Source organism: Rissa tridactyla, chromosome 11 (genome assembly GCF_028500815.1).
Source record: "Rissa tridactyla isolate bRisTri1 chromosome 11, bRisTri1.patW.cur.20221130, whole genome shotgun sequence".
NCBI classification, from domain to species: Eukaryota; Metazoa; Chordata; class Aves; order Charadriiformes; family Laridae; genus Rissa; species Rissa tridactyla.
In genome coordinates this window covers 12,993,475-13,020,523 of record NC_071476.1, presented here as the reverse complement: position 1 = coordinate 13,020,523, position 27,049 = coordinate 12,993,475, and the positions used below count along the sequence as shown (strand labels likewise).

Below are 27,049 nucleotides of genomic sequence, written 5' to 3'. Positions count from 1 at the left end.
GCAAATTCTTGTTGAAGCTATGAAGAAAGCCATCATATAAATCCAGGGCTGCATCTAGCTATATATGTCGTCCAAACGATATCTAGCTGTATGCCCTGCCCCTGCTGTAAAGGATGACAAATGATGATAGGTATGTGAATGCTTCCAGTAATGGCTGTTGCTGGCAAATATGCTCAATGGACACCATCTCCTGTCATTATCCTCCTTGCATGCCCTTCCTGTCAGTTTATACTGGTGTAGCCAACTGCTGCCAGTTCCTTCTCCACCTTCAGGCATCGATCAGAGATTCTACTTCCATCTCTGCCTTCCCTTGGTGCTTCTGTCCAGCTGTGCCAAGAAGCGTGAGCCCTGCCCTGGATCCCAGGATTTTGCATTTTTAAAACTTTGTATCTGCTGCTTTGATGCAACTCGTTTCCCTTGCAGGGTGACGTCTCTGGAGATTTGTAGTTAGTAAGGAGCTTCTGTTGAGGAAACAAAACAAAGAGGCAGTGAGGCTGCATAGAAAGATGTAGCAGGTTGCGTGTGTTGACAAGAACTCTGCTAGAACTGGTGTGGAAGTAGTCGTTCTAGGTTAAAGTCACAAAGATAGAAAAAATCCCACTTACCACCCCAAGCCTTCATCTGGGCCATTCCTTGGCCACGACAAGAAACGTACTCCTTTCCTTTATGACGCACAAAAGCCCAATAGGTTTCAGTTTCATGATCTACTTGTGCAAACATGTGTAAAACTTCCTGAGTACAGAGCCTTCACTTCCTAAGCCATGACTGTACAAAGGCTTTAAGAGGGCAGATCTGCACAAATATCACTGGAGCTGTGGCAGAACAGCTCAAGATCTGCTACTAGGGAAGCATCATGCATTAGTTATGCTTTCCAAGTGGTATCACCAGTCTTCACTGAAATAGCAATTTCAGACTACCCCATAAACAGCAGAGGAAGAAAGGACAGAGTCAACAATCCTTGTGTGACCCTAGGATGAGGGTATGGGTTAATGAAGAGATGGAAAATGTAGATCACTTTTTACTCCAGTGCCCAAAATAAGAGACAACTATGTTCTCAAGTGACTAGGAATAGTACAAAGACTTTCCAATAAAATAGGATGAGGAAAACTAGTCGGCATGAGCTGGTGAAGAATAAGGGAACTGTTAGGGAGAATGTTGCAGCTCGTAATAGCTGCTTCTAATCAGAAATAGGTCACCGTAGAGATGGTATAGAAGCAGAACCCCACAATGTGTTAGGGCTCTGACAAGCCACCCTAACTGTATCCAAGCAGAAAGCCAGTTTCTGCCATTTTAAGTTCGTTGTGATTTCTGTCCCTAAGATCTAAGCAGCTTTTGTTGTTTTTGAAGAGGAGTGTGAGTCTGTATGCCTTTGTATACATGTGAGGAAATTAAAAAATGACAACACATTTGCTCCTTTTGAGGCTGACACAAGCTAAGGGAGATAAAAATAAGCAAGTGAAATGAGCCCAAGGAGAAGGAGCACTGAGGAATTGCTTATCACCACATCCAATTCCTGCAATTTTGCCTTAAAGTAAAATGCAGCTTTTGAGGAAAAAAGATGAACAGAACCAAATCAACTGGAATAAGCAGAAACAGCTTTTCACTGTTTCCTTGGGGGGGATTCAACAGCTCCAAGTGTGTTTTAGATCTTGTGATATGATCGTTCATCTTTGGCCTTCCCTCACACTACACTGTCAGTTTTGCTGAACTGCACTGCATGAAAACTATTTTTCTTCCTTGGCATGGGACCAGCAGGCGAGAGACATTTCAACAGTTCTGTCCTGTGGGGATAGCAACTGCTGGATTTTACTAATTTATCTGCGATTATTGCTCTAGCCCAGATAATGGAAAAACTACTTATTTTCTACTATAGGTCCCACTCTTTCCTACAGAATTATCTACCAATCCTGAACTAGTTCTCTCTTTATTTTCAAGAAAAGAGAAGAGAGTACACGACTCATGGGGAGCTATTTAACCAGATAAGGATTTTCTCTGGGGCTTGTAATGTTTCCTAGGGAAATGGACCATTGCTTCTTTCTGACAGAGGAATTAATCACTGAGCATTATTAGCAAGTGAGAAAACACACACACTTTCAGATGTTGTCTTCATAGCTTTGTGCGTTTATCAAAAGACTAATGAGGAAACATTGTAGAACTCTGATTCCCTTATGCCACTTCATTTGCATGAAAAAGACATCTAGCCTGGTGCAAATTACTCCCAGGGAATGCCCCAGCACACGGTAACTTTCTGCTCATCACAGTAATACCAGAAAATCTTCCCTGCAGCATTTTTTGCTCTGCCAGGGTGTTTCAGTGCAGAGGCTGAGGCCATGTTTTGCCTGTTCTTGGCCAGCTCTGTGCTACCTAGAACAGCTTTAAGGCTGCTCTGTCTTATACAGAACATGCTTTGTCTTACAGCCACATGAAGAAACATCTTTGCTCCTGTCTCTTTCTTCGGTGAAGCAGAGCAATAAGGACAGAATGAAACATGATCATGCTTTTATTTCTACCTTTCTGGAGTAGAATGGAAAGGAAAATGGGACAAGCTACCTCTGAAAAACGTTGTGGGGTGATGCAAATGCATAAACTGTCATTAAATGAGAGAATCAGTTATGCATAATTGAAGCCTAAGGTTTTAATTGTACCCAAGGGGATTTTGTATTTTTTCCCTCTGAAATTCAGACAGGTGGAGCACCATAGGATTCCTTGGCATTCCCAGTGGCAGCACTGAAGATAACTCAAATTGTAACACTCCACCCCACTCCTGGGACTTCCAAAAATACTGCAATGAATGTACAGACGAAACAGATGGCTGTGAGATTTTGGCAAGAATTGGTTTGAACAGAGCATGTCTGGGGAGCATGAGGAAACAAGGCATTCATTCCACTCTGCTAAGTCATGGATCACTCATCATTTGACCAAAGAGAGGTTTCCTTCAAAGAGGAAACTGTCACAGAGCAAGTAGCATCATTTTGGATACTCTTTTGTCTGTCTTCTGCTAGCTTCTGGTCCCCCTGCTCTTGGACATCACTTCTCTTTTAGAAAGGGTACTTCTGGCAGCAATTCCCTTCACACCCCAAGAATCCCTCCTAACATGGGCTCTGCGGATCACAAAGTAAAGCAGTGTAAGGGGGAGGCATGCTGTGGCTCTGCTGAGGTTGTAGCTCTTTTGCGTACTGAAAAACAAGGCCAGTTTTCTCTCCAGAACATATTTAGCCAAAGCTACAGCCCTGTGATATAAAGTGCTGAGGATGGAGTTGAAGGATCTTGAGCTTGGTGCAGAAACTTTTCCTTTCTTCTGACCTCAGTGTGGGAAAAACACTCAGGATTTATACCCTACTCCATTTTAACCAATGGTGACAAATTCTTCCAGAGTTTCACATGTTATTCTGGCCTTCTAAGAAGCAGCAGGTGCAAAGGCTTTAAATGCTTCTTCGGCCAAAAATGGGTTTTGAGTGTGGCTAAAGGTGCCATACCCGTAGTAAAAATGGTACATAGCTGTCATAGTCAAAAGGCAGGACCTGTCTCTTCAGAGGAAGGACAGATCCACAAGAATGTGTTCTTTGGTTTCAGCAATCGGTAGACCAGGAAAAGTCCAGTGAAAACACAGTAAAAAGGTACCTCCTAGGGAGGGGGGATGGAGGTACAAATTTCAACGTGGAAGTGTACCTGGCTCTTCAATAATGTAACAGCCTTTGCTGTTTGGTAGCATGGCGCAAAACATCTGAACAGAGTATTGTGATTTCTCCCTTTCTGTACCCAACATGCCTGCATTCACTGACAAGCTTTATCTTTCCTTTTGTGAGAATTATTTAACATCCTTACCCAACTCCCAGCTTTCCAATAGATCATTTTGAAGCTTTGGGGAGAAAAATGGCTAGTGGGATTACGTTTTCAAAACAAATGATCTGAATTTCTCCCCAGCTGGCTGGTTCCCTTCTAGTGTTTATTACATTTTAGAAATTTATGGTATAAAGTGCAAATTATAACATTTTGGCTCATCAAGTTATGGGATGAGGAGCAGTCTATGGAGTTTCAGGGACTTGTTTGTATTTTGCCAGTTGCAGCCATTGGCACTGGAAGAGTCTTTGCTGTTAGCCAAGAAGTTAATTGCTCGGACCTGAAACTGAGGTAGCATGGCTTATTGCGGTTCTCCTCTGAGATTACTGAGACACGACTGAGCGGAAGAGAGTCTTAATAGCAATCCAGCATGGACCATTTCCCCGGACCTTCAATTTCTTGCTGAAGATTTATATTTTTAATTCTTTTAATGAAGGTTGTCTCAGAGGTCAAGAAATTCCTAATCGACACTGGCAAGCAGGATTATACATCAAACAGTGCTTCCAGCTATGCGCTGGCAGAGAGGCTTTTGGGGCCGAAGTTCTGGGGGATCTCACTCATTGCAAACCCCTTGCAGCGCTTTGAGTCCAGGTTTTGTAGAGTGAGGCAACAAGCTCAAAACTGCCCTTTTAAAGTAAACAAAGTCATGAGTTACAGTCCCCAATTTAATCTTCCAATTGAACTTGTTTGAGGAAAGAAATCATATTTTTAGGCTTGTTAACTTGAATTTTCTGCCAGCAGCACTATATGGCTGGATTGCACACATATGGAAATGACTTCTTATCTGTCCCAACACACTTCTGATGGCGTTAGCTCTGAAGGACCTAATGGAGACAGTGCTGGTGTCTGGGCAATTTTCTTCATAGCTGCTTATAGTTCTATTTCTTAAATGTGTGTGGTATGTCTAGAGGAGATAGGTGCAATACTGGTCCCTACAAACACATATCAGCCCTAAGCCAGGTCCACAGGAGGATAATTTCCTTGATGTATCTCTGTATGAAGGCCCACGTGCCCTCATTCCCGCCTCACTGCCATTCCAAGGGGGAAGGAGGCTGTGGCAGGGAAAGGCTGCATTTCGTACAAATTAGAGGCATCCTTTTCCCACATAGGTGCTGAAGCCTCTTCTCCCACCCTTAGGCGTGTGATGGTGAAAAGAGACTCCTAGAAAAGCACCTAATCTCCAGCACATTCCTCCTCTCGCTCAACCAGCCACTGCTACCTGAGCTGCTTCCCCCAGCCCGGGACTGCACACCTCAAGGAGCAAATGCAGCATTTAGTGGAAAAGCTCAGACTCTGATTCAAGTGGCTGGAGCTAATGCAGGAGTTCCTGCTTCTCACTGTTCCCTGTGCATCAGGCCCCCTTGCATGGCTTTAGCCTCTGGCCCTGGTGGGTACCGCTGCGGCAAGGCCATGGGGGTAGCGGTGGCTGTACCTGCCCTGCGCTAGCGGAGGAGCCGTTTCCATGGGGTGAAGCTTCATGACCCATTCACGGCTTTAGTGCCATCAGCATTTCTCTTGTTTTTCTTCTAAAATGATTAAGTGATCCTAGAAATAGATTGCTGTTTGAAGTAATTTCTGAGCATTTAATTTGTCCAGACTTCTATGCCGCAGGCTATGATTTTCTTTGAATAAACAGAATCTGTCTGCCAGGAAACCTGACTAGTAGGGATTTTTTAAGAGCAGGAATGCAGCACAGAGCATCTGCAGGCAGTGGGGTAAATTTTATTAAGTGGGAGTATGTGCAGGGAACTCACAACTTAGTTTTACCTGCTGAGGACTAAACTATGCAGAATGTGACATGGCAGAGCTCTGTGGGGATGAAACTACATTGGTGGGAAGACTAAAACTTATTATCTGGAAAGCAGATATTTAGAGAAATATTGACCTTAAGCAGCTGCCCACAGGGATGTTCAGAACTTTAAGGAAATTACTTTCTTACTACCTTAGGAGTGGTGTATGTTCTTATCCAGAGATGGATGCTGCCCAGAGAGAAGCACTCCCCAAAGTATCATACAATCCATTCGCTACCTGTGAGAGACTAACTTTTGTCAAAGGGCACTGTGTGAGCATTTCCTGGCACATGTTGAATCCTTGATCTTTTCAACGTCTTCAAAATTTTCCAGTTATTCTGAGCAAGTGGCAATTGCTTATGTCAGTTTAAAAGTCTCAAAATAGCAGCTGCCTTCCCCTTCTGATTGTATTAGCGATGGTGTGAGCCACAGCAGCTGGCTTCGGGGCAGGCTGCGATCAGATCTCACAGGGTCTGAAGTTCTGGCATGCCTCAGTATGAGACTAAGCATCATTCACAGCACCAACATCAGTTTCCATCAGGACTGAGACTAAGGGAGAGGTGAAATTGTGGGTACCCCTTTCTGGAATACATACATGGGAAAGCTGAGGGCTGAGCAGCTCAGCAAGAGTGCCCCCATTTACGGTTTTAATTAATACAGTATTAAAGATGGGTTTTCATTGTGTTTTGGTTGCACACATTAATTAGGTAAATAGAAATTCTGTAATTTCACAGAATCACAGAATGGTTCGGGTTGGAAGGGACCTTAAAGATCATCTAGTTCCAACCCCCTGCCCCGGGCAGGGACACCTCCCACTTGACCAGGCTGCTCAAAGCCTCATCCAGCCTGGCCTTGAAGGGATTGGCATTTGCCAAGGGATTCCCTTGAAGGGAATTTGATGAAGGGATTTTTCTTGTGATTGTTGTAGGGATGGTACATTCAGAGCAATCTTCCTGAGGAGATCCTGTGAGCCCACATACTGCTGTCCAGAGAATCCTGGCATTGCTCTTTCTTCAGCAATCACTGCAGACATTCTCTGGGGTAGAACTTATCCCCAGGTTTCCTTTTGCAACTCTCCAGGAGATAAGCTAAATTTGATTAACAATACAATGCAATTCTGAGCAGAAATGTTATCCTAAAAAGGAGAACAGCTGGAAACGTTATGCCATTCAGTAGGGACTTTACTATATTGGTTTTATGTGGAAGGTATTTTGGGGAGTTAAATGCTTTAAATGGCTGAATTATGGTGACGAGCTTTCATGTGTTCCTCCACAGGCTGTGCTAGAAGAAAGGTCCTCTGAAAGACAACTTGGAGAGCCTGAGCTGGCCTCTCACTCTCCATTTCTTACACCCACCATTTCTGTTGGCTCATCCATTGCTGAGGGAACTGCTGAGGGAGAGCAGCCCTGGGGGTGCCGTGGGTGAAAAAGCTACTTCAGAACGCCCCCGAGCCCAAAGTGTTCCTCAGCCCCTGCATATGCTGCAGCGACTGGGGACACCAGCTCTGCCCTCCCTCGCTGAGTGCAGAACCACTCACAATTTCAGGGATCGTTTTTCTAACAAGGCTTGGAAAGATAGCAATGTAGGAAGCAGGCACTTCAGAAGTGAACAGTGTTACTGGTAATTACAATACGCCACCAACCTTAAATTTTAACAACCCAAGAGCAAAATAGTGGGAATTACATCTGAAAAAGGCTTAATCGTGCAGAAATGGCACATAGATTGGCATCATGAAAAAAGAATTGAGAAAGCAGCATATTTTCAAGGAAGTGAAAAATGTCACGTCTAATTCAGCACAATTGAACAATCACTGGTTTACAGTCTCCTAGAGCAAAATAAATGTCAAAGCAAAAGCAAGCTGATCTGCTGCAATAAAGAACACCTCCCAGTCAAAACATTCAGTTGCACCAATGATATTGCCATAAATTTAGCAGTATATTGCTTTTTCTAAATTATACGAAGTGTACATGGAAGTTGTAGACTAAAGGAAGCATGTGCTGACTGGGTGGACATGCTGTGTCTCAATTACATCTTTGTTAATCATAGTTAGAGGTATTACCTAAATAACGTGGCATTATCTCTTCCCTAACTGAATGGCTGGCAAATGCATTTATCAGCAGGAAATTGAAGCAAAACAGAGCAAGATGCCTGAATAATTCCACCGAACTTGCTAGGGGTACTAGCCCCACCACTCACAATAGGCTTCTCTCTCCTCTTCTCTATTAAAATTCATTGAACAGAGGTACAAGTGGGAAATAATTTTAGGAGCTGAAGATGCCTCTGGAAGGAGATAAGCAATTTCTGTTTGATATAATTTCTTACAAATCCAAATATTCAAAGAGACCGCCACAAAGTAAGGCCATGGAGATGCTGTGTTGGTTGATGTCAGGCCGGACCCACCACAAGTAACATCTGAGAGGGCACAAACAGAGCACTGAAACATCAGTGTTTCAGGTCACCATTTGATGGCAAGATGGTTATTGCTTATGAGTGCCTACAAGAATAATTCTTGATGAATACTTATCCAGGCTGTGCAGGTCTGAGGAACACTGCCAGGCCATCTTCTGAGGTACAGTAAGGGAACTACTCTGCTTTTCAGTCAAGAAGGGAAAGGCTGAAGGATAGTAAGGATCAGGCAGAAATCTAGGCTGAATGTAGTCACTGCTTATAATTAAATCAGTCAGATAGGCAATATGGGCACCTGGCACGAGAATATACCTAATTCTGCAAATAGATACATGGTAGCCATTTAATGAACATATCTGCTTCCTCTCTTAGTCTGTAGGTAGCGATCTTGCTTTGATAATTACCATGAAAAAACCAGGAAGGCTGGAACTACAGGAAATGAGACTGATGATCCATCTGCTAGGCAGAGGACTTGGAGAGTAGCTGTTCCAGGTACAACAAAAGGACATTGGAGACTCATGAGGGAATTTCTTTCCTTGCTCTAAACCGTTATGCTTTGTCCAGTCAAGAATGAGGAGCTGGAGTTGCTCCTGTCCCAGGAAGAATGTGAACATAGTTAAGTGGCAGAAGTGGGAGAGAGAAGTGGGGAAGAAATGAGAGCACGGGAAAGGAGACATGATTTGGGGAAAATGTGACTTTATGAGAAAAATTAGGCAGTAAAACTTCATTTCTCATCATTGGACGAGACAACCTGTCAGCTGCATTTGCTTACAAACCCTTCACTGCCAAAAGCAGCTTGCTATGGTATGAGACTGAATCACTGCTGTTGCTGAGAGAAAGGAGGGGCTCCCCATATGCTCACTTTATATTATTAGCTCCAGCATATGAATGCAACAGGTCTAGAAGGGAACAGATAAAACACAATGAACTTCAAAGGTCCTGGAATGATGACATTTAGGGACTGTAGCAGCCAGCATAAAACTGATGTTCCTCTATGGCTGGTACATATTGGAATCCAAATTAGACCCAAATCAGTTTTCCAATAAGGAGAGATGGAGGAATAGCTAATAGCCTTCCCTCGGCAGCTGTAGTAAACATATACAGAAGATATCATCCTGAATAAATATAAAAATAACATTTTTGTGGCTTTTAAAACACATCTTTCACAATCTCCTAATACAGGATTGGTGAATCATCATGTCATGCTGTCATTTGTGGAAGTGCAACAGATGGAGAAAGAGTCATCAACGATCCATCAGCAGCCATCCCAGGGCTGAAGCTGGTGTCATGGGGCACCCTCAGAGAGACAACTGTGATGGAAGACAGCCTCTGGAGATGGTCTGCAGGAACCCTGAATCACAATATATGTGATGGGTGCGTATATTTTATATGAAACTACTGGAAGCAATGTTACCAGATCATTCACAGAGGTGTCAAAAGCAAGGCAATACCATAGCTACTATTATCTGATGAACATTAAATCAACCATCTTACGTTTACGCATTACAATACAATCCCTAATTACTTGATTGCATACTATGTTGATGGAGGACCTGGGTCAGCCGCTGCCCAGGGTGAACTTTGTGAGATAAATCAGCTGAATAGCAAAGCACTGTTGTGTGCAAGACTCTGCCTTCTTGTTGGAGGCACGGAGTCATGGACTGAGTGAGTCAGTGATCTGCCTGAAGGGACAGAAGGGATAACCTGAAATGAAATTCCCCAGAGGCTGTTGCTAATTGTGTCACTAATTTTGTGGTAGCTGTGATATTCTAATGTATGGCACGAGGACATGCTTTGTAGCAGTACTGGCAAAGTACAACTGCAGTGAATGCTCGTTAGTGTTATGCCATGAACAAATGAAGTGTTATTGATACAGTGGTGGGTACGGGAGAAAATTGTGCTGAAGGCATCTCAAAAATGTGCATCCTAAACAGCATGCACTTTCTTGGTTTTTCATCTAAGCAATAAGAATGGTGCCAAATTCAGCTGGAAGGCTGTTATGCAAATAAATACCAGTGACGTCAAGCTCCCGGATTAGTATCATTAGTGACGTTAAAAAAAAGTTATTAAAAGCTACATATTATATTTATTGAATCATACCACAGAGAGGAAAAAAGTCCCTTAGAGTTTGATTTACTGTTGACCCTCCTGTGTGAATAGCTGGGAAAAGGCCACCCTATTTGTTATTTCTATTATAAAGCCATACAGAAGAGGTATTACATTTTGCTGCCATCCTCGGGAAGCCAAGCCAGTAGCGTAATTTGGACCTAAACTTGTCCAGTTGCTTCCTCTGCCCCACAAAGATGGGAGGGACTAAGGCAATCAAGTGAAGTGGCCAGCTAGGAGGCTCAACATTTACTGCTAAGTCTAGAGGCAAGAGGAGGTGGGAATCTGCAACGTGCCTGACACAGAAAGGAGTTATGGGATGTATATCGCAGTTTACCAGGAGATTTGTTCCTAGTAAGTAATTCTGTCCATGCAAAGGACCCTACAGTCTTAAAGGCGTAAGCGGAAATCCACATGCTGTTATATTGGAACGGGATTGTCCTGTGCCTCTAAGCCCGACTGTGCTGACCCTGCTAAGCACAGGGCTTGGTCTGGTCCTTGTGGTTCTCCAGCCTTGTGTGTCCTGGCTCCCTTCCCCAGTGTGACCTCCATGTTGCTGAGTCCAGTAAGAAATAAGAGTTCTTCGATTTTCAAATGCAGTAGAAATGTTTTGGTATGCCAGCTCTCCTATGAGAAAAAGTCCTGCTCCTTTTTTTAATTTTTAATTTTTAAGCATTTGCAAGGGTCTGCAGTTCTGGCTGTCGAGAGCACATTGTGTATTTGATTTCATTTTTATCATGGTTTCCCCTAAAAGAAACAGTACAGCTATAACAGGACTCCACTAAATTTGTGAAATGAATGGAAAGACAATCCCTTTGATTTGCAGATACTGGTAAAATCAAGACAAGACGGACTTGGAAAAGCCAGTTCAAAACTGGAAATAGGGAAGAAAGGAAAAGGTAGAGGGAAAGAGATAGTATAGTCAGAGGAATTTATCTTTAAATTTTGCCTTTTTTTACTGGAGAAAGAGAAAGGACTTGTGTTACGTTAATCTTGCCAAGTCCTGATAACACTTAAAATAGTTGCAGAGATAGTTATACCGGTAAAAGGAAAACCCTTTGGAGGATTTAATAAGTTCATTTTCTTGGCAGAATTAGGAAATAATCAGCTGAAGAGAATCAGTGGAGACAGAAAATCACAACAGAGAAGGGGGAAAAATCTGTTCAGTGACATGTCTGGCTCGCAACTTAGGAATTAATCAAAAGGGACAAGCAGTGTAGTTGCCTGGGTCTCAGTTTAACAAGGTACTTAAGTATATGCTTAAATTTAGGTATGTAAACTGATTCCATAATTTAGTAGATGACCTCAGCAGAGCCTTTCTATGATTAATCTCAAGAATATTAATTTGTGGATGTTTAAGGACACATTTGTGCTAAGTGTGTAACTAAATTTGGATTCTAGGGTCCACGGCAGCAGACAATTGTTTATTTTCAGTGTTTACGAAAGAAAAATAGCTAGGCTCTGAAGAGTTAATACATCTATTTTGCTTCTTGCTTGCACTGAAAATGAGATCAGCAGTATGTTTATTACATTTCCTAAATCATCCCAGACATAAAGCAACAACCTTTTGCAAGAAGTTTTCTAGCTGGCTGCTTGAGGACAAGTTAACTCCTACTTCAACTCCGTTACCTTTGAGGATCTTTTCCCCGCAATGACTTTGATGTTCAGTGGACAAAGCAGAGTGGAATCAGGAGAAAAGTTAAAAAAAAAAAATATCCTTTTCACCTGCACTGCTTGATGCTGCCATGATAAAATGCAACTTATTTTTTAAAAGATATTTTGGAACATCCGTCCAATCTAACTTGAGTCTGAACTATGAACTACAAAGTTGTCTCGGCTTCCCTGTAGTGAGTGCAAGAGATATTCAGCCTATCCCAAAATAGACCCATAATGTAGAATAAATTTCTCTTCCCCTCTGCTGGCCCAACGACTGTCTACTTTCTCGATAAGTACCATCAGAGGATATGCAGTTGACTTTCTGACAAGGAAGGGCCTTTTTGTTTTGCTCTGTTGTTGTCATTTTCTGGTTAAAAAAACCCAACCCACCAATATTCCAAAGCTTTAAGATTGTTTCCTTTTATTTAATTAATGTTTAGCTGACAGGTTGCGATTTCTTGAATATTGCCCCAGGTCATTGTTTCTGAAGAGTAATGGGTGTAGAGTATCTTTGAGATATTCCACAGAAATACATTTTCTGTGGCAACATAATTTTCAGCAGCTTATAACCATGAAGGAGACATGCTGATTCTCCTCGTGAAGCAAAGCTGTCACTGGGTTCTACACTTCTGCTAAGAAATCATGGCAGGGGGTTGCTCCAGTGCTGCCCACTTAATAAACATGATATCTAAGAGAGAGTTTAATGGGAGTTAGATAAGGCATTGAAAGATTTACTTCCTTGCCTGTCTCTGTGTTTGATGGCTCTCTGGAACAGAAAATACCAGTTTCATAATTCACACGCTCCTTAAGCACAAGAAGTTTTTTCCTTAATCTTAAAAAACTGCAGGGAGGGAGGATTTTGTTGCCTGGTTTTCAGTTTTGAGGTTTTTGATTTAGAAATCTCTTGCCTTTTTTGAAAAGTTCATGGGTGAGGAAGTTGAAACGAGTTAAAATTAATATTTACAAGAGCTTGATACAGTAGTCGGCTTGTTGCTTCTTCTCCCCCTCCACCCCTCACAAAGACTACAGCCTTATGGCTCTACAGTCTTGTCAGATCTTTACAGCCGTCACCCTGTCCCTGACTAGTTTATCAGGATTTTAAGATTTTGCATTCCCAAAGGCAGGGTGCAAAGTTCCTTGTCCATCTACTACTAAAAGAGTTCACAATTCCCACAAGAGGACATAACAAACCTGCTCTGCTGTTATTTATGGAGAAAAACTATTTGCATAGTCAGGACATGCCTGCTTCCTTTGTGAACACATTCACAAATCCTAAGGGCTGTTAAAATACAAGCACAAATATAAAAATACCTGCACCAGGCGGTCCTTATTCGTGGCACGCCACTTGTCATTCTTGACTTTGAAAGCTTTAGTTGGCAGTTCAGTGAGCAGCATTTATCCTAACAATGAACTGCCGAAATAATAATGAATACTGAATAATCCAACAATAGAAATTTGTCCTCCAAAACATCTCAGTTAACACCAAAAACATTATCCTTTAACCTGAATCACCCCAAAATGGGATGAAATGAAAGGAAAAATTGAAAAAAAATAATTATTAATATAAACCATAGGCTATACTTTAATAAAATAATTCCAAATAATACTTGATCAAAGGCTTAAAAATGCTTTACTCTACTGCTTTGCTGACCATATTTTTCTTAGCTTGAATAATAAAAAAAAGTTTTCCTTTTCAGTTATAAAGAGATTTTCAGTAGTAATTAGAGTGGTATAGACACAGATAATGTGGACAGGGGGAGTTTTACAATTAAGTGCCTTTGAAAATCCCAGTAGATATTGATCTTCTGGTGTATTTCAAATTCTCATTTCTTTTTTTTTAATTAGTTTTATTGAAGAGTTCGTATGTGGTGAAACAATGCTGAAGCTGTGACTACCATAGGAGAATGCATTCTTATTTAACTTACAAGATCTGAGTACACTTCTAGACATATTTTAATATGATGAAGGCATCTCTTGGTCTCACATGCTAAAGTCTACATTTGGAAGTGATTTGACTTGACCAAACTTCGTTAAACAAGTGTAGCAGATCAGAATCTACATGCTTTGAGCATGCATTTCTTCCCAAAGTGTGATTCCACACTTTTTCAGAGTATCTCTTACATATGGTCTATCAGCCCATAGTTCTCCCAAAAGAGGAACAGCTTGTTACTAATTTGTGTCTATTTCCTCACAGGAAATCTTTTAGGATTTTACGACGGAAGGAGCCATATGATCGATGGAGTAAAGTGTCAGGAGCTGTTAGACAAAATAACTCTGGCTGTATACAGCAGCTTTACTGCAAAATCTTGGACACGCTTCACATACCAGACTCCAGAGGCCCAAACTGTGGAACTTTCCTCGGATGTCAGGGGATGACAAGGTAAGGCAGCATGCATACAGCTCGAGACACGGAGGGCAGTAGGGGGGTCTGGTGGGTGCCTTTCAGTCTGGAAAAAAAACCTGTTTGCCAAATTTCAGAGTACAAATGGAGATAGAATATAAGGGAAGGTTCAAAGCAAGTGTCAGATTTGGCTGCACCTGGAGCAGACTCTCCCACTCTCCCTACGCTGCCTGTGTACACCCCAAACAGAGATTAAGCTGTTAGGGTCCTAGAGACAGGTTATATGAAATATATTCTTCCTCTCCCCGTGTTCACAGCTCTTCCCATCCTCAGCACAAAGACATCATCTGGTAGTCCACAGACCTTTCTTGGGCATGAGAAGTAGTTCATGGACTCCCAGGGATGAAAAGCAAATCCATTGATGACAAGCTTAGCTTTGTTAATAGGTCTGCTCACTCCAAACTCAAGCCTACCTATACACGCAGCAAAGTTCCCTGTACGTGCTCTCTCAATTACTTTCTTTCTGAAAAAAAAGCAAAGGTAACTTATCTGTAATTTTGATCACATCATTTATTTTCATAATGTCTTAAAGTATTGCTAAAGTGCGTGGATCTCTTTTCTGGCTGTTGCCTTTGATCTGAGTGCCATACAGGTCAGTCAGGTGTGGTATTCATAGACATTTTGCATCAGCTCACAGCTTTCAGTACTCACCCTGTTGACGTAAGCCATATCTGTAAATTCATTTGCACTGAAAAAATGAAAAGAAGGAGAAGTTAGGGAAATTAAATCCCAGCAAAATCAAACAGGTTGCATAGTATAGTGCCTAGAACATTTTGTATTGGCCTTGTGCATGAAGATTTGAGAATGTACCAGCTATTGCATATCATTCAGCAATTTCCTATATGTGTCAGTGCAGAGGTGTTTATCCCCAAGGAACTTGCAGAAACCTTCATTTTTAAGTCACCTGAAAGTAGAGAGGACGGTGCACTTCAGATTATAAACTCTGTAAGTAAGCTCCGTAGTGTGGTCTGTAGCCCTGACCTAGTCTTTGGTGTCTGGGAAGCCTTCGCTGACCCTTCCATCCAGCCTGTGAATGTCGCTTAAAAGTTCACAGGGCTTTTGGTTGCATTTGTTTAGGCCCAAATAGGATGATTTTTTCTAACTTTACTGTCGGTGATTCCATTAGAAAACCTCATTTCTCATTCATAAGGACAAATTTCCATTAGGGCAAATTTCACTTTCGCTTTGGAAAAAATCGCAGCTTCAGGGGGACTTGGGCTCACCTGCCTGAGAGCAACATTGAAATTAGCTTTCAGCAAGTTGTCTGCAAGGCTTCCACATGCATTAGAGTTTACAAAGCATTTCCTTTGTCAGTGTAGCTTTTTAAGTAGAGAAACTGCCAGATGATACTCATTCTCCCAAATGCGCCTCCCTTTGTACAAGTGTGTCATTGTCCTTAGCTGTGGCTCCTCCGTGTCACCTTAGTGTAGGCAGCAACAGCTCTTTACTGTGACCAAGCAGTCTTAGAAAATAACTGAAAAAACTTTATCACTAAAATATGAACTTTTTCTAAGTTGTGGAAACAAGCCATAGCTCATTGGAGGGCGTTAAGTTCCCTTTTTCCTTATCTTATATTACCCTCTAGTGGCTGAGTCCTCGAGCATCAGCATCTGAAGTAAAGAAGTTAACTGAAGGTTTTCATGCATTGTTCTTTAACTGACCATACACGACCTCTAAATTTCCAGTATGTTTTTTTAAAAAAAAAAAACTTTCTTCAAAATAATAGAAAACTTGAAAAAAACAATCCCAATCAGTTTATCTTTGAAGGAAATGAATGTGAGAAACAGTATCTTCCTGCCAAAGCAGAAAAAATGGTCTTCAACAATGAACGACAGAGAACCACACTAGGAAGATAAAAATAGGCCTTAGAAGTGGGTAAAGGTCTATTTTTATCTTCCCTGACATCTTTCCGTACTAGGTAAGGAATGGGAAGGGCAATGAGTTTAAGCATCAAATACTTAGGAAAGGATGAGTATATTAAAAACTTCCATTTTTACTTGTGGTTGTCATGGAGGAACAATCATTCAAGGTTCCTAGGGAATAAAACTGTTTTAAATTTCAACTTCTATTTCTAATTTCAAATTCTTTTAAGGGTTTGGAGGGATTTATATACCATAAATTGATCAATATGTTTATCTCAAGGGATTTGCCAATGTAATCACTAAAATGTCTTGCATTGTTCAGTTTTTACATTCTTAATTATCATTCTAAATTTATCGAAGAGTCAGAACAGTGTGTCTATTATTATTAACAAATTAACAGACTCTCATTCTCTTAATTCATGGTAAAACAATATCATAAATCTCAGGGCAGTCAGGTAGCTTTTCAGACTTTTGTTATTTACAGAGGAGTAGAGAGATTCAGATGCGTATTTCCTTCAGAACAATTACATTAAATTTCACATTTCTCTGACTTTGGCTACATTAGAAATGTTCAGTGAGCGCTCATGATATGCTGTTTGCACTGTCATGGTAATGAGTTATGTGATATTAGCTCTGTTCTGGCAGAATGACTTACGTAAATAACCAACGTGATTCTAGTTATGAATAGGAGAACAGAACATTCAATTTGAAATTACATGGTTTCAGTGTGATTCTATTGTTTATTGTAACTAACAGAAAGAATTCAATCAAATTTGCATAACTGCCCAATAGTTAGACATTTCATGTGATCTATTGAATGGCACTATTTTCATCTAGCGAATCTTTCCATAAGAATTATATAGCAAAGCAAACTCAGCAGGCATTCTTGATGAAGACTTTTCAAATAAACGTATCATATTATGATAAATTCATTCAGGAGCTTGGTCCTCCAGGCATATGGATATTTATGAATCACAGAACAGTCCCCCAAATACGACCGGATCAACATTTGTTTGTAACTGGAACAAAATGTAGAGAATGTTTCCCCCCACCGCTCAGGCCTGGTATATGCAACGGTCCTAAGGACCAAGTTGTTGGATTATTTTTTTTTACTGCTCTCAAAATGAGGGCAGCTGCCCAAAAGAGCATCCTCTCTGTCCATGGAACTTCACTGCAGTAAAACTCAAACTATTTTGGGGAGTGTTTTATGTCTTGCAGTCCCAAACAGCTCTGTCCCAGAGAAAAGCAGAAGAGGTTGCTCTGTTCTATGTTGAACTGGCTTTTTAGAGGCCAAGAACTGGACTGTGCTGATGTAAACTGCCTTGACTTCAATGGAGTTTTCTCAGATTTTACAGCAGTGGAGCTGGAAGTAGAGTTTGTCAGCTGGTGCTCATCTTCTACCTGTGTGTTCAGATGAGGTTGATTTAGACTTGTTTTAATGGATACAATGGCCTGATTTCCTGTTCCTAGAAACCTCGACCGTGACAGGGTCCAGCCCATGGAGTCACTTCAAGGGGAAGATCTGCGGGTGAATATTTCTTCAAGTGGCATGTTCTTCCAGGTTGGGACAGGACCCCACGCCAGCATCCCACGTGTCAGGTAGTGGTGAGGTGATGGGCAGCTGAAGCACTGTCATGCTGAGCGAGGGAGACCCTTTACATCAGCTCTGCTCTTTTCCCTTTTTAATATGAATACAGCAAGATTAACAGCATTGGAGGCATGTCTATCCTTCAAAATGAAAAAAAAAAATAAAAATCAGACTGTTGAAAGAAAAAAATAGAAATTAAGGATATGCTTTTTGGGCTCCTAGGGAGATTATCAGAAAGCAAGGTAAAACTGCAGCTTTTCTTACACCACCAAAATATAATACTCTTCTTTACTCTTCATCTCTCTTGTCAAGTAGAATTCACTTTATTTCTAGGCATTTTCCTTTAGCTCTGAGCTGGTAAGGAGCAAGAGAGGGGCTGTTTTGGAAACACTGTTTCTGGGCTCCTGTGTCCTTCTTACAAGGCTGAGTGGACTGGTTGTTTACGTCCAGTAAGGTAGCACCAAAACGAGTAGATCTGTCTACAACTGAGCATGTAACTAAGTCTTCCAGATGGACCCAATTTTGGTCATTTTCCTGAAAAAAGCCCCCTGTTTGACCACCACCCTGCATTTCTTAGAATCTACCTATATAGTAAAAAAGGTAAACTGGATTTCTCAAATAAATGGACTATGTTGCTGAAATGAATGTTTCTTAATTAATTGCTTGGCCACAAAATGGATTAAGAAAATAAGCTAGGGAACCCCTGGGCTGGCTGTTAGCTCAGCTGTTCCCGTGCAGAAAGGAGTTTATATTGGTGCAGCATGCTTATATTGGTGTGACCTTATCCATGCTGGCGAGGCTGTGATTGAGCCAGCCCTACAGCTGCTTCTGCTGACAAGGGTCTCCTTCTGACGCCATTCTGCTTAGACCTCATGTCTCTGGGCAGCTGTCCCCAGCGTGCTCTATTCACAAAACGCAATGTTGGTTCTGCAGGTCTTCTGCTCTGCTAAATACAACGTAGAAATTGTTGGTGCATGTTCAGACAGCCAAGAAAGATAAACTGGAATGTGGGTCAGGAATGGAAAGTTTGGGCTTTCTGGCTCTCGTGTATTGATATGCAGTCTAAAACTCATTAAAATGTAGCCATGGAATGCTGCAACAAGATACGATTTCTCACATAGGAAAGACAGAGCCTGAATTTCAGAAAGGTGGGTACTGTATGAGTAATTTTTTATTAGTGTTATTAGTTTGGGGCACAAAGGCATTTATCTGACACAACGTGGATAATTTTTTCTTGCTTCTTAGTAGCTCAGAAACAGCAACGTCTGAAGAGAATCAGAACGTCAGATGCAAGCAGCCATGGCTGCCTGAAACCTTGATCAAAATTCAATGCTTGTACAAGCTGCAGAGAGATTCTCCTGTGCCAGCTGCTGTATCTGAGTGCCTAATGATATATAACCATGGTACAAATCCTTCTAGAGTTGAGTCCTTAACAACATTTTAGTGAGTTAGAAAAAATTCAAACCTTGGAGCTCGGTTGATGGTTGGGCAGATTTGGCGTTACCTATAATGATGTTAAACATGACACTCTGATTTCTGCTTAAGATAATCGTGGACTAAATTGTTAGAGCTACTGTGAAAAAAACAGGAAAGAAAGGTCTCGTCTAGAGATGGGATATCCCTCAACCCTTTAAGAAATCCTTACGAAACAGAGGCCGCAGTAGGGCTTGTTTCTTTCATGGTTTTGTTCAGCCCTTAGGAAGTGTAGCAGTTCGATTTTCAGGCTGCACTTCCAAACTGGGTATGTGCAAATGGGTAAGCCTGGCTGGATTTAAACATGTTAAGAAGCAAGCGAAGATTTAAGGAAGCAGGTTTAACACGCTGGCAATGCTTCCTTGCTTCCCTTATCCACTTCATGGCAAGATAGTCATGCCAATAATGTGAAGTAAATTAGGCTTTAACAAAATGCCCTGTTAAATAAACAATTCTGACAGTTAAAAGCTCTTTTGTGTCATTACGTCTACTAATCAAAGGATGGTGAGGGCAGGGAGGAGCCATAATGCCAATGTCTGAACCCTGTGGGACCCACAAAGAAAGCAATATTGAGATTGAAGACTGGGGTTCAGGACACACTGTGTGTTGGAGGATCACCTCTGAGGTGGGAAATTTTATGGCACAAAATCTGACATCTGAGGGCTAAGAAGCTGAGAGCTTATTTCACTATCTGTATTTGAAACAAATCTCCACAAAAATGAAGAAGCCTTTTTCAATGAAAAGGGTACCTTTCTTATAACACACAAAAGAAAATATGGAATTTTTGTTCACCTCAAGAAGATGATACCATTCCTCAATTCTAAATATGGGTTTGCATGTATGTGTTTGTGGTTTGTTGATTTTTTTTTTTCTCAGACCACACTGATGTTGTCAAAACTGTCTGACTCTCAAAGACTACAGAGAAAATATTGCAGAACTGAGAATCTGATTTGGGAATACTGTGTCAGTGGTGTTCTGACAGTGTTTAAACAAGGGGATCCACAAAACAGCTCTCTTCTAGCAGCAGTGAAACCTCCAGGGAAACTTGTGGCTATGTGTTTGCCAAGATGAGAGATAAAGGTTGAGATTCATGGTAAGATGACTGTAGAGTTTGTAATATGCTTGTGGTATGTTTGTTTGTGATACACTGCTCTTGTTCCTTGGGTGATTAAAAAAAACCAAACAACTTCTAACACAGTGCAACATAGTGGTTTGGAAAGCAAATAAGGGTGGATTTTTCTTTTTGGATTTTTTTTTTAACCAGAGGGATAAATTGTCTGTGAACTGGTAGCAGAGATGTAGGGAGACCCTCCCCCCCCCCCCGGCTATGCAGTTCTTGAGCATTTTCAGAACAAGCCCTTGCAGGTGAAAAATAACAAAATCCGATGTCTGATCTGCTGGGGCAGTTTTCCAGACAACCCACCCGTAGCCTCAGTGGGGGCAGCCACCCACAGCAACCAGCACACAGGGTGCCCCAACCAGTTCACTTCTGAGCTCAGAATGTCCGTCCTGCTTTCAACCACCCCAGCGCAGCCCCAAGGCTCTCTTCTGGGGAGAGAACTTGTTCTGTCCATGTACCATCCCAGTTAATGAGGAAAATCTCTGGAAGAATGAGGAGATGCTGGTTTTGCCTAACTTTTTTGTTTGTTCCCTATAAAGCACAGTTTAGTTAAGAATATATTTTGCTCACATATTTGGTGTTAAGCCAATTAATGGGATGAGGATCAGAGAGGACTTTTCAGTGAGATTCAGTAAAGGACTTTGGGAATTTCTTTTGCCTTTTCCTTGCAGCAAGAGATATGGTTCTTTTTTCGGGTGTTTCATCTCAGAAATTCGCTGGAAGTGGAGGGACTCGTTATGGTGATTATACTCAATATAATGTCCTTGGTCGTTCCTGCTGTGTTACTGTGAGACACTGGTTTTGTAACCTTCAATTTTAAAGGTATTAAGAAGAGAATTTCATGGCTTGGGAAGCGGCTGCTCAGGGGATGCTTTGGAGTAAATAATTGTTTTGTAGTTGTGATGATGGGGAATTGATCTTGGTGATCTAGGTGACTCTTCCAATGTCTTTTTTTTTTTTAATAGCCATTTCTTTTTAAAGAAAAGATGTCTCATAAAGAGTTGTCTCAAAGGGGATAAATTTCTTCGTGATTTTTTCATTCTTCCTCAGGACAAAAAATATGGACATATGAACTCTTTGACCATTACTGAAACACGTGGTCTTTCTTTTCAGTGTCAGCTACTTTTCTTTTTAAACTTGAATCTACCAATTTAGGGCATTATATTCACACACGTGGAAAATGAAAGAGGAAGAAAATTGCCCCAGTGAGTTTCCCCATTTCATACCCCTATTAGTCTTGTAAGAGGTCTCTTGATGTCATGGGAATGAAGCTACCAGGGACATTTTGCACCCACCCATGAGATAAGAAGTCTAGTGTATAAGAACTACGTTGCTTTCTTCAATACTCCATTCTTTAATTAATTTATGATTTTGTTCTTATTGAAGCAAGAGGTTTGAATGCTTGTGAAGACAGACAACCAGCACGGAATAAGCGGGCACAGACACTGAAGTGGCTATGGCGTTTCACATCGCTGTGTGCCCTCAAATACTGTGCTTTCCCTGTGCCTATGAAGAGGGGAGCTCACGTCCATAGCTATTCTGGCATCAGCTTCATCCCTCCAAACTCTTGTTTGCTGAGACACAGGAATAGGGTGAAGAGGACCAGAGGGCCCCAAGACTTGGAGTGGAGGGTCTCCTCTGACATGAAGTGGGAGCCCCCTCTGTAGCAGAATGGCTGTGAGGAATTTGTGTGGCTGCAAGCAGTTCCCAATCCAGGCTCTGCTGCATGAATGCATTGTCTCCTCCTGCGACCTTAGGGTAAATTTGTGAGATTGCTTCAGCTCACCCAGCAGCACACTGCTGCAAAACAGAGCAGTCCTGCTTCTTCCCATGTCTGCCACTGGTTCCCAACCACATGCTCTTGGTGCTGAGCCATGGAGCTCATCGGCCCCTGCTGAAAGTAAAGGAGCTGGCTGATGAGCAAGCAGGAGCAGTATTTCCAGCAGCCAGGACTTGTAAGTACACCTGGAGAGAAGCAAAGTCTCTCATGTTTTGGCTCTGGGTCCTGGAAGCCCTTTGACTCTGAGCAATTGGCTGGGCGGTGGAGGACCCCCAGCGTGGTAGCGCAGCACTGCCCTGGGGACGTGCTGGGGAATGCGCACAGCTGACCAGGGGTGTCTGATTCAGCCAAAAACATGAACTGGGTATAGAGAGAAATAACAAAAGGGAAGTAGACTGAAGAAAAGAATTGACTGTACGTTTTTTTAGGAGTCGTTTTGTAGTTCTTGAATTCTGAGATGAATTATGAGCATTAGTCTTGCAAGTGAGATCACCCTTGGTATGAGTCTTTATCGGGGATTTATCTATCAGAAAGTGGACTGAAACTACTCAAACTTCCTATGAAGCTGCCCATTAAAAATCAGTGGCTTTCAGTCACTGTAGATTAAGGTTGGAAGTAAGTGTGTGATTCATAGGTAAAAGACTCATTGTCACCCTCCATGTTGGAAATTCTTTATACAATTTCTTTGCCATTTTTAAGTCATTTGCCTAAACAGAGAAGAGGACTGACCTTGTGATTAAAGCACATGGCAGAAGCAAATGAGGTGCGTTTGTGTTACTTTAGTCAGGTAACTTAATCTTTCGGTACATTAATTTCTCAATATGAAGCGCAATGCTAATCCACATGGTCAGTCCATCACACATGGTCTCTGCTGATCCCTCCTCCTCGTGGGGAGGACTCCTGACACTCTTCCTCTGCTCCAGCCTGGGGTCCCTCCCACAGGAGAGAGTCCTCCAGGAACATCTCCAATGTCATTCGCTGGTGGGCTCAGCCTTAACCAGCGGCAAGTCCGTCTTGGAGCTGGCTGGCATTGGCTCTGTTGGACATGGGGGAAGCTTCTAGCAGCTTCTCACAGAAGCCACTGCCGCAGCCCCCCCGCTACCAAAACCTTGCCACACAAACCCCATTATCTCACTGAATAGCAGGAGAAAAAGCAGTGTGATGCAGAGACAGCGTAACTCTTAGTACAGATTACTGTGTGCCCTTTGCAGGACTGTCCAAAGCGAATTCACTTGTTCAGGACAGATTCCTGGTTTTTGTTGTACCAGTTCAATTTGCATTACTTCTCTTGTTCTGAAGCTGGCCAAGCTTTCAGCTTGAACAATTTTTCATTTCCCATAATCAGATCTTTTTGTAAAAACCATTGGCAAGATTTGGTTTTGATATCATCTTATGTCATTGCATACTTGCATTGGTCATATGGACTTTGTTGGCACACCAGAAGTGAGACTTGTAGTCACATTGGAAAATACGTTAATTGCCCAATTTGAATGTCACAAATATATTTGACGTTTCTGATTCCAGAAGTCTGATGCCAGCAGTGGTCTCAAAAATGTTAATGAGGTCTGGGTTTAGTGAAAATGTTCACAAAGTTCAAATAAACTGCAGTTTCTGTTGGGCTTTTTTGAAAATCCCTGAGCTTTGGGAATTCAGGATCTGGCTTGACAAAAAAGGGCATGAACTAAAGCCTAGAATTAAACACAAGGAAAGGTTAAAGTTGGGTATAAGATGCAAACTGGAATGTATAAACTCTAGTCAACATACATGATTCAAGTCAAGCATTTCATACAACTTCATTTTTTTTAGAAACTCCGCTTGTCTGTGATGAGAAGGATGTGAAGGAGAGTGAGTAATAGGAACTATTGAGTAAGGAAGGCCGCTGGGACGCTGTGGAGGGGAGAGCATGGGGACAGGGTGGAGAGTGCGGGGCAGAAGGCTGAGAAGGGATGATGCCAACCACGGTCTGCAGTTGTTAGAGCAGGTTCTCGGGGCTTCTGGTGGTCAATGTGACTCCCCTGCCAGCAAACAGGGACAAAACCTATTACTCATATTACATGGCTTGTCTCATCCTACTTGCACAGATGATGTCCCTCCCTAGCTCTCACCAAGTCTGTCTTTATCTCGTTTGTGGGTGTCCAAAGGCTCCTGATGACCTGTACAGTGGCAACGTGGCATGACACGGTGGGAATTCTGTATTTCCAGTTTGGTTTTGGTTTTTGTAAGTACTGAAAAGTACTGACAGAATAGCCACAAAAAAATTACTGAAATCGCAAGTCAATTACTAAGATATGTGTAAAAGCCCAGAAGAACAACTGCCATTAGAAGGGTGGAGCTGTGGGTATGGGAGAGAATGAAAATCAAACGCTTCTACAGCTGATGTAAGTGCTGCATAGAAATTGTATCAGAGCATCTATGCTGTTCTGCCAAATCAGAAATTCTATTGAAAAAATAATCTTCATAGTTTATTCTGTGTTCTATTTTGACAACAGCTAAGTACTGATTAGTATTTTTGAGATGCGTCCGTTTAGCTTTTCTTCTTATTTGGCAGCACCTGGAGTATGAAATTAAAATCCTCCTTGTTTGTATTTAATCTCTGCTGAACAATCAGAAATTCTTTAATTCCCTCTGCCATTTGACAAGTCACATCTATAAATACCAGGAGTGAACTCCTGACCCAGTGAAATGAACACAAATTTTTTTCATTCTGAGTTAAATATTCTGATATTCAAATGGAGCAGAGATACAAAATAAATTTAAAAAAATATTTTAAATAAATAAAAAAACCCCTTAAATAAAGGTTTTTTCCTATACAATGGTTATTTTTTCTGATTAATTTTGAGTTTGGCCTTCAGACCTGTTAAGAAGATACAAACCAGAGTCCACACAACCCTGTTCCACCGGCAGGAGCTGATGAGAACACGGTAGCACTGTTGAGTTGAGCACTGCACATGAGTTTGCATCAGAACTTACAGGTTCTTTCCCTGACGTAGAGAAATGAGGTTCGCAGAGCTGTGCTGACAGAGACAGGTAAAACCCTTCCCCACCAACTTGTGCACAGGCACGCTTCCCCTGCCGGGTGACTTCTGAAGATACAAGTCACTGAAATCACAGGTTTTCTGGTCTTTATATTTCACTGGATCCAATTACCCTCCTGTCCCCAGCAAATGTGTTTTCTTCCCTTTATTCACTGGATCTAAAGGTCTTAAAATTACTTACTTTCTCTCCATCTTCCAGCTGGAAGCTACATGGAGATACCCTTTACCCCATCAGCTGGCCCACTGTGACAGCAGTGTCCATGGCTCCTGGGATATGATCTTCTACAGACCTGTTACTTTTGGCTCTGGAGATGATTTGAAAGTAGAAACACCGTTGACTCAAGTAAGAAAACCTGGCAAATTTCTCATACTTCTCCCCATACAACAGAATTTCTGTCTGAGAGAGACGAGGCAGGAATATCAGAGGAGGAACAGTTCAGGGGGCGAATTTCCAAGTCTCTTTGTGCTCTTCCTTTAGTTTGGGAGTTGGCGTTGCATGAACTTTATCAGAGATATTGGAGGGGAGGGGAAAATTCGTGTGAGTACACGCGCGCTTGTGCGTGTATGTGTGAACCCCCCCTTTGCTGATCAGAGTAACGACGGTGCCGGTCTTGATACTCATGTGACTGCTACGACAGCTCACTTTCCTGTGACAATAAGGAGCCAGTTTCAGGCTTCTGGGTTTTGAGGTCAAGTTAGGTCTTACAGACAGTTCTGGGGGAAGTACTACAGCGAATACAGACTTATGTCTTCTTTGAAAGGCTTACTATTTTATTACATAATAAAGAGACCTCCGCTTCTGACTCATCGTATTGTTTTATTTCCCCTAATATGTAAATGCAACCGCAGAGTTGTTTTGACTGGAGCTGGTTGTTACATCCCTAGATAACCACTCAGCAACTGGAAGCTTTGCCAAAGCCGAGGAGGCTATGCAAATTACTGACCGCGTACTCCACCTCTCGCTGCTCTCAGAAGGAAACAGCAAATTTTTTACCATAACAAAACTGTCTCAGTACTTCAAACCTGAAAATGAGAACGGTTTGGGGGGGAGAAATTGTGGCTGCATGAGGAAAATAGTCACTATTTTGAAATACCATGCAGTACATTGCCATGCGTTCAAATAACACACAGGTTGTCCTGAATGGCCGGGTTTAATCGGAAGCTCTTTTATGTTGTGGGGAGTGAGAAGGTGGGTGTGAGCAGCACAAACCTATACTGTGCTCCTGGAGGAATTTGCAGTGAATGCTCACAGTGGTCTCAGTGGACAGAGATACAATGTACTGAATGTTATTTCCAAATAGTGGCTTTTTTCTCATGCTGTGAAGGAAGCGGCTGTGTCCCCTGCGTAATGGTTGGAGCATATGAAGGACACCACCGGAGCAGTTGGGTTGTCCTGCACCCTGCGGTGAGTGCACATGGGACACCCACATCCAGCCAGCATTTCTGTCTGTTTCTCTACTGAGTGCCTCCTTAGATTTGTTCTCTTTGCTGGTTTTTTTGGGTTGTTTGGTTTTTTTTTTCCTTTGACACACTTCAGCTTTGTGGGGTTGATACAACTCTGTAAGGAAAATATTTCCTTTACTTTCTGAGGCAGAGAAATTACTCTCAGTGAAAATGGCCAACTTCTTGGAAGATAAGAGTTTCCAAGAAAGATAAAATGGATCTGAGGAACTGGCATTTCACTCTGTCATTACGTGGCTGTTTTCATATAGACCCCTTTTTCACTGAAGAGCATGGAATACTCCGCGCTATGAAAATGTCCATTAAATGAGAAAAAACATGTCAAAAAAGGAAAGTCTGAGGGATTCTTCTGGGCATTCATTAAAAATATGCCAGCCAACGTCATTGTTAACCTGTGCAAAAAATCAGGAAAAAAGCTAAAATCTGTGCTTGCTCTGACTAAACCAATGGGCCTGACGAGACAGAAGCAGTGGCTGCTCCCAGAACTGTTGTCTTGATGTTTCCTGCCAAGAAGTCCCAAAGCCCTTATTA

At 41.9% G+C, this 27,049-nt stretch overlaps 2 protein-coding genes across 5 annotated transcripts in view; both read left to right on the top strand.

The window, feature by feature from the left end:
• The window catches only part of LOC128916238 (uncharacterized), a 75,098-nt gene extending 54,642 nt beyond the window's left edge, over positions 1-20,456 (top strand). Inside the window, exons 3-6 of the mRNA XM_054217610.1 lie at positions 9,219-9,410; positions 13,993-14,178; positions 17,532-17,622; positions 19,999-20,456. Of these exons, the coding sequence (XP_054073585.1) occupies positions 9,219-9,410; positions 13,993-14,178; positions 17,532-17,622; positions 19,999-20,193 (664 nt within the window). The 3' untranslated portion in view covers positions 20,194-20,456. The remainder of the gene's footprint in view (positions 1-9,218; positions 9,411-13,992; positions 14,179-17,531; positions 17,623-19,998) is intronic.
• Positions 20,457-24,859: 4,403 nt separating this feature from the next.
• The window catches only part of IL12B (interleukin 12B), a 29,422-nt gene continuing 27,232 nt past the window's right edge, over positions 24,860-27,049 (top strand). For all 4 annotated transcript variants that reach the window (XM_054217899.1, XM_054217900.1, XM_054217897.1 and 1 more), the window contains exon 1: positions 24,860-25,400. The gene's annotated coding sequence lies outside the window, so the exon portion shown is untranslated. The remainder of the gene's footprint in view (positions 25,401-27,049) is intronic.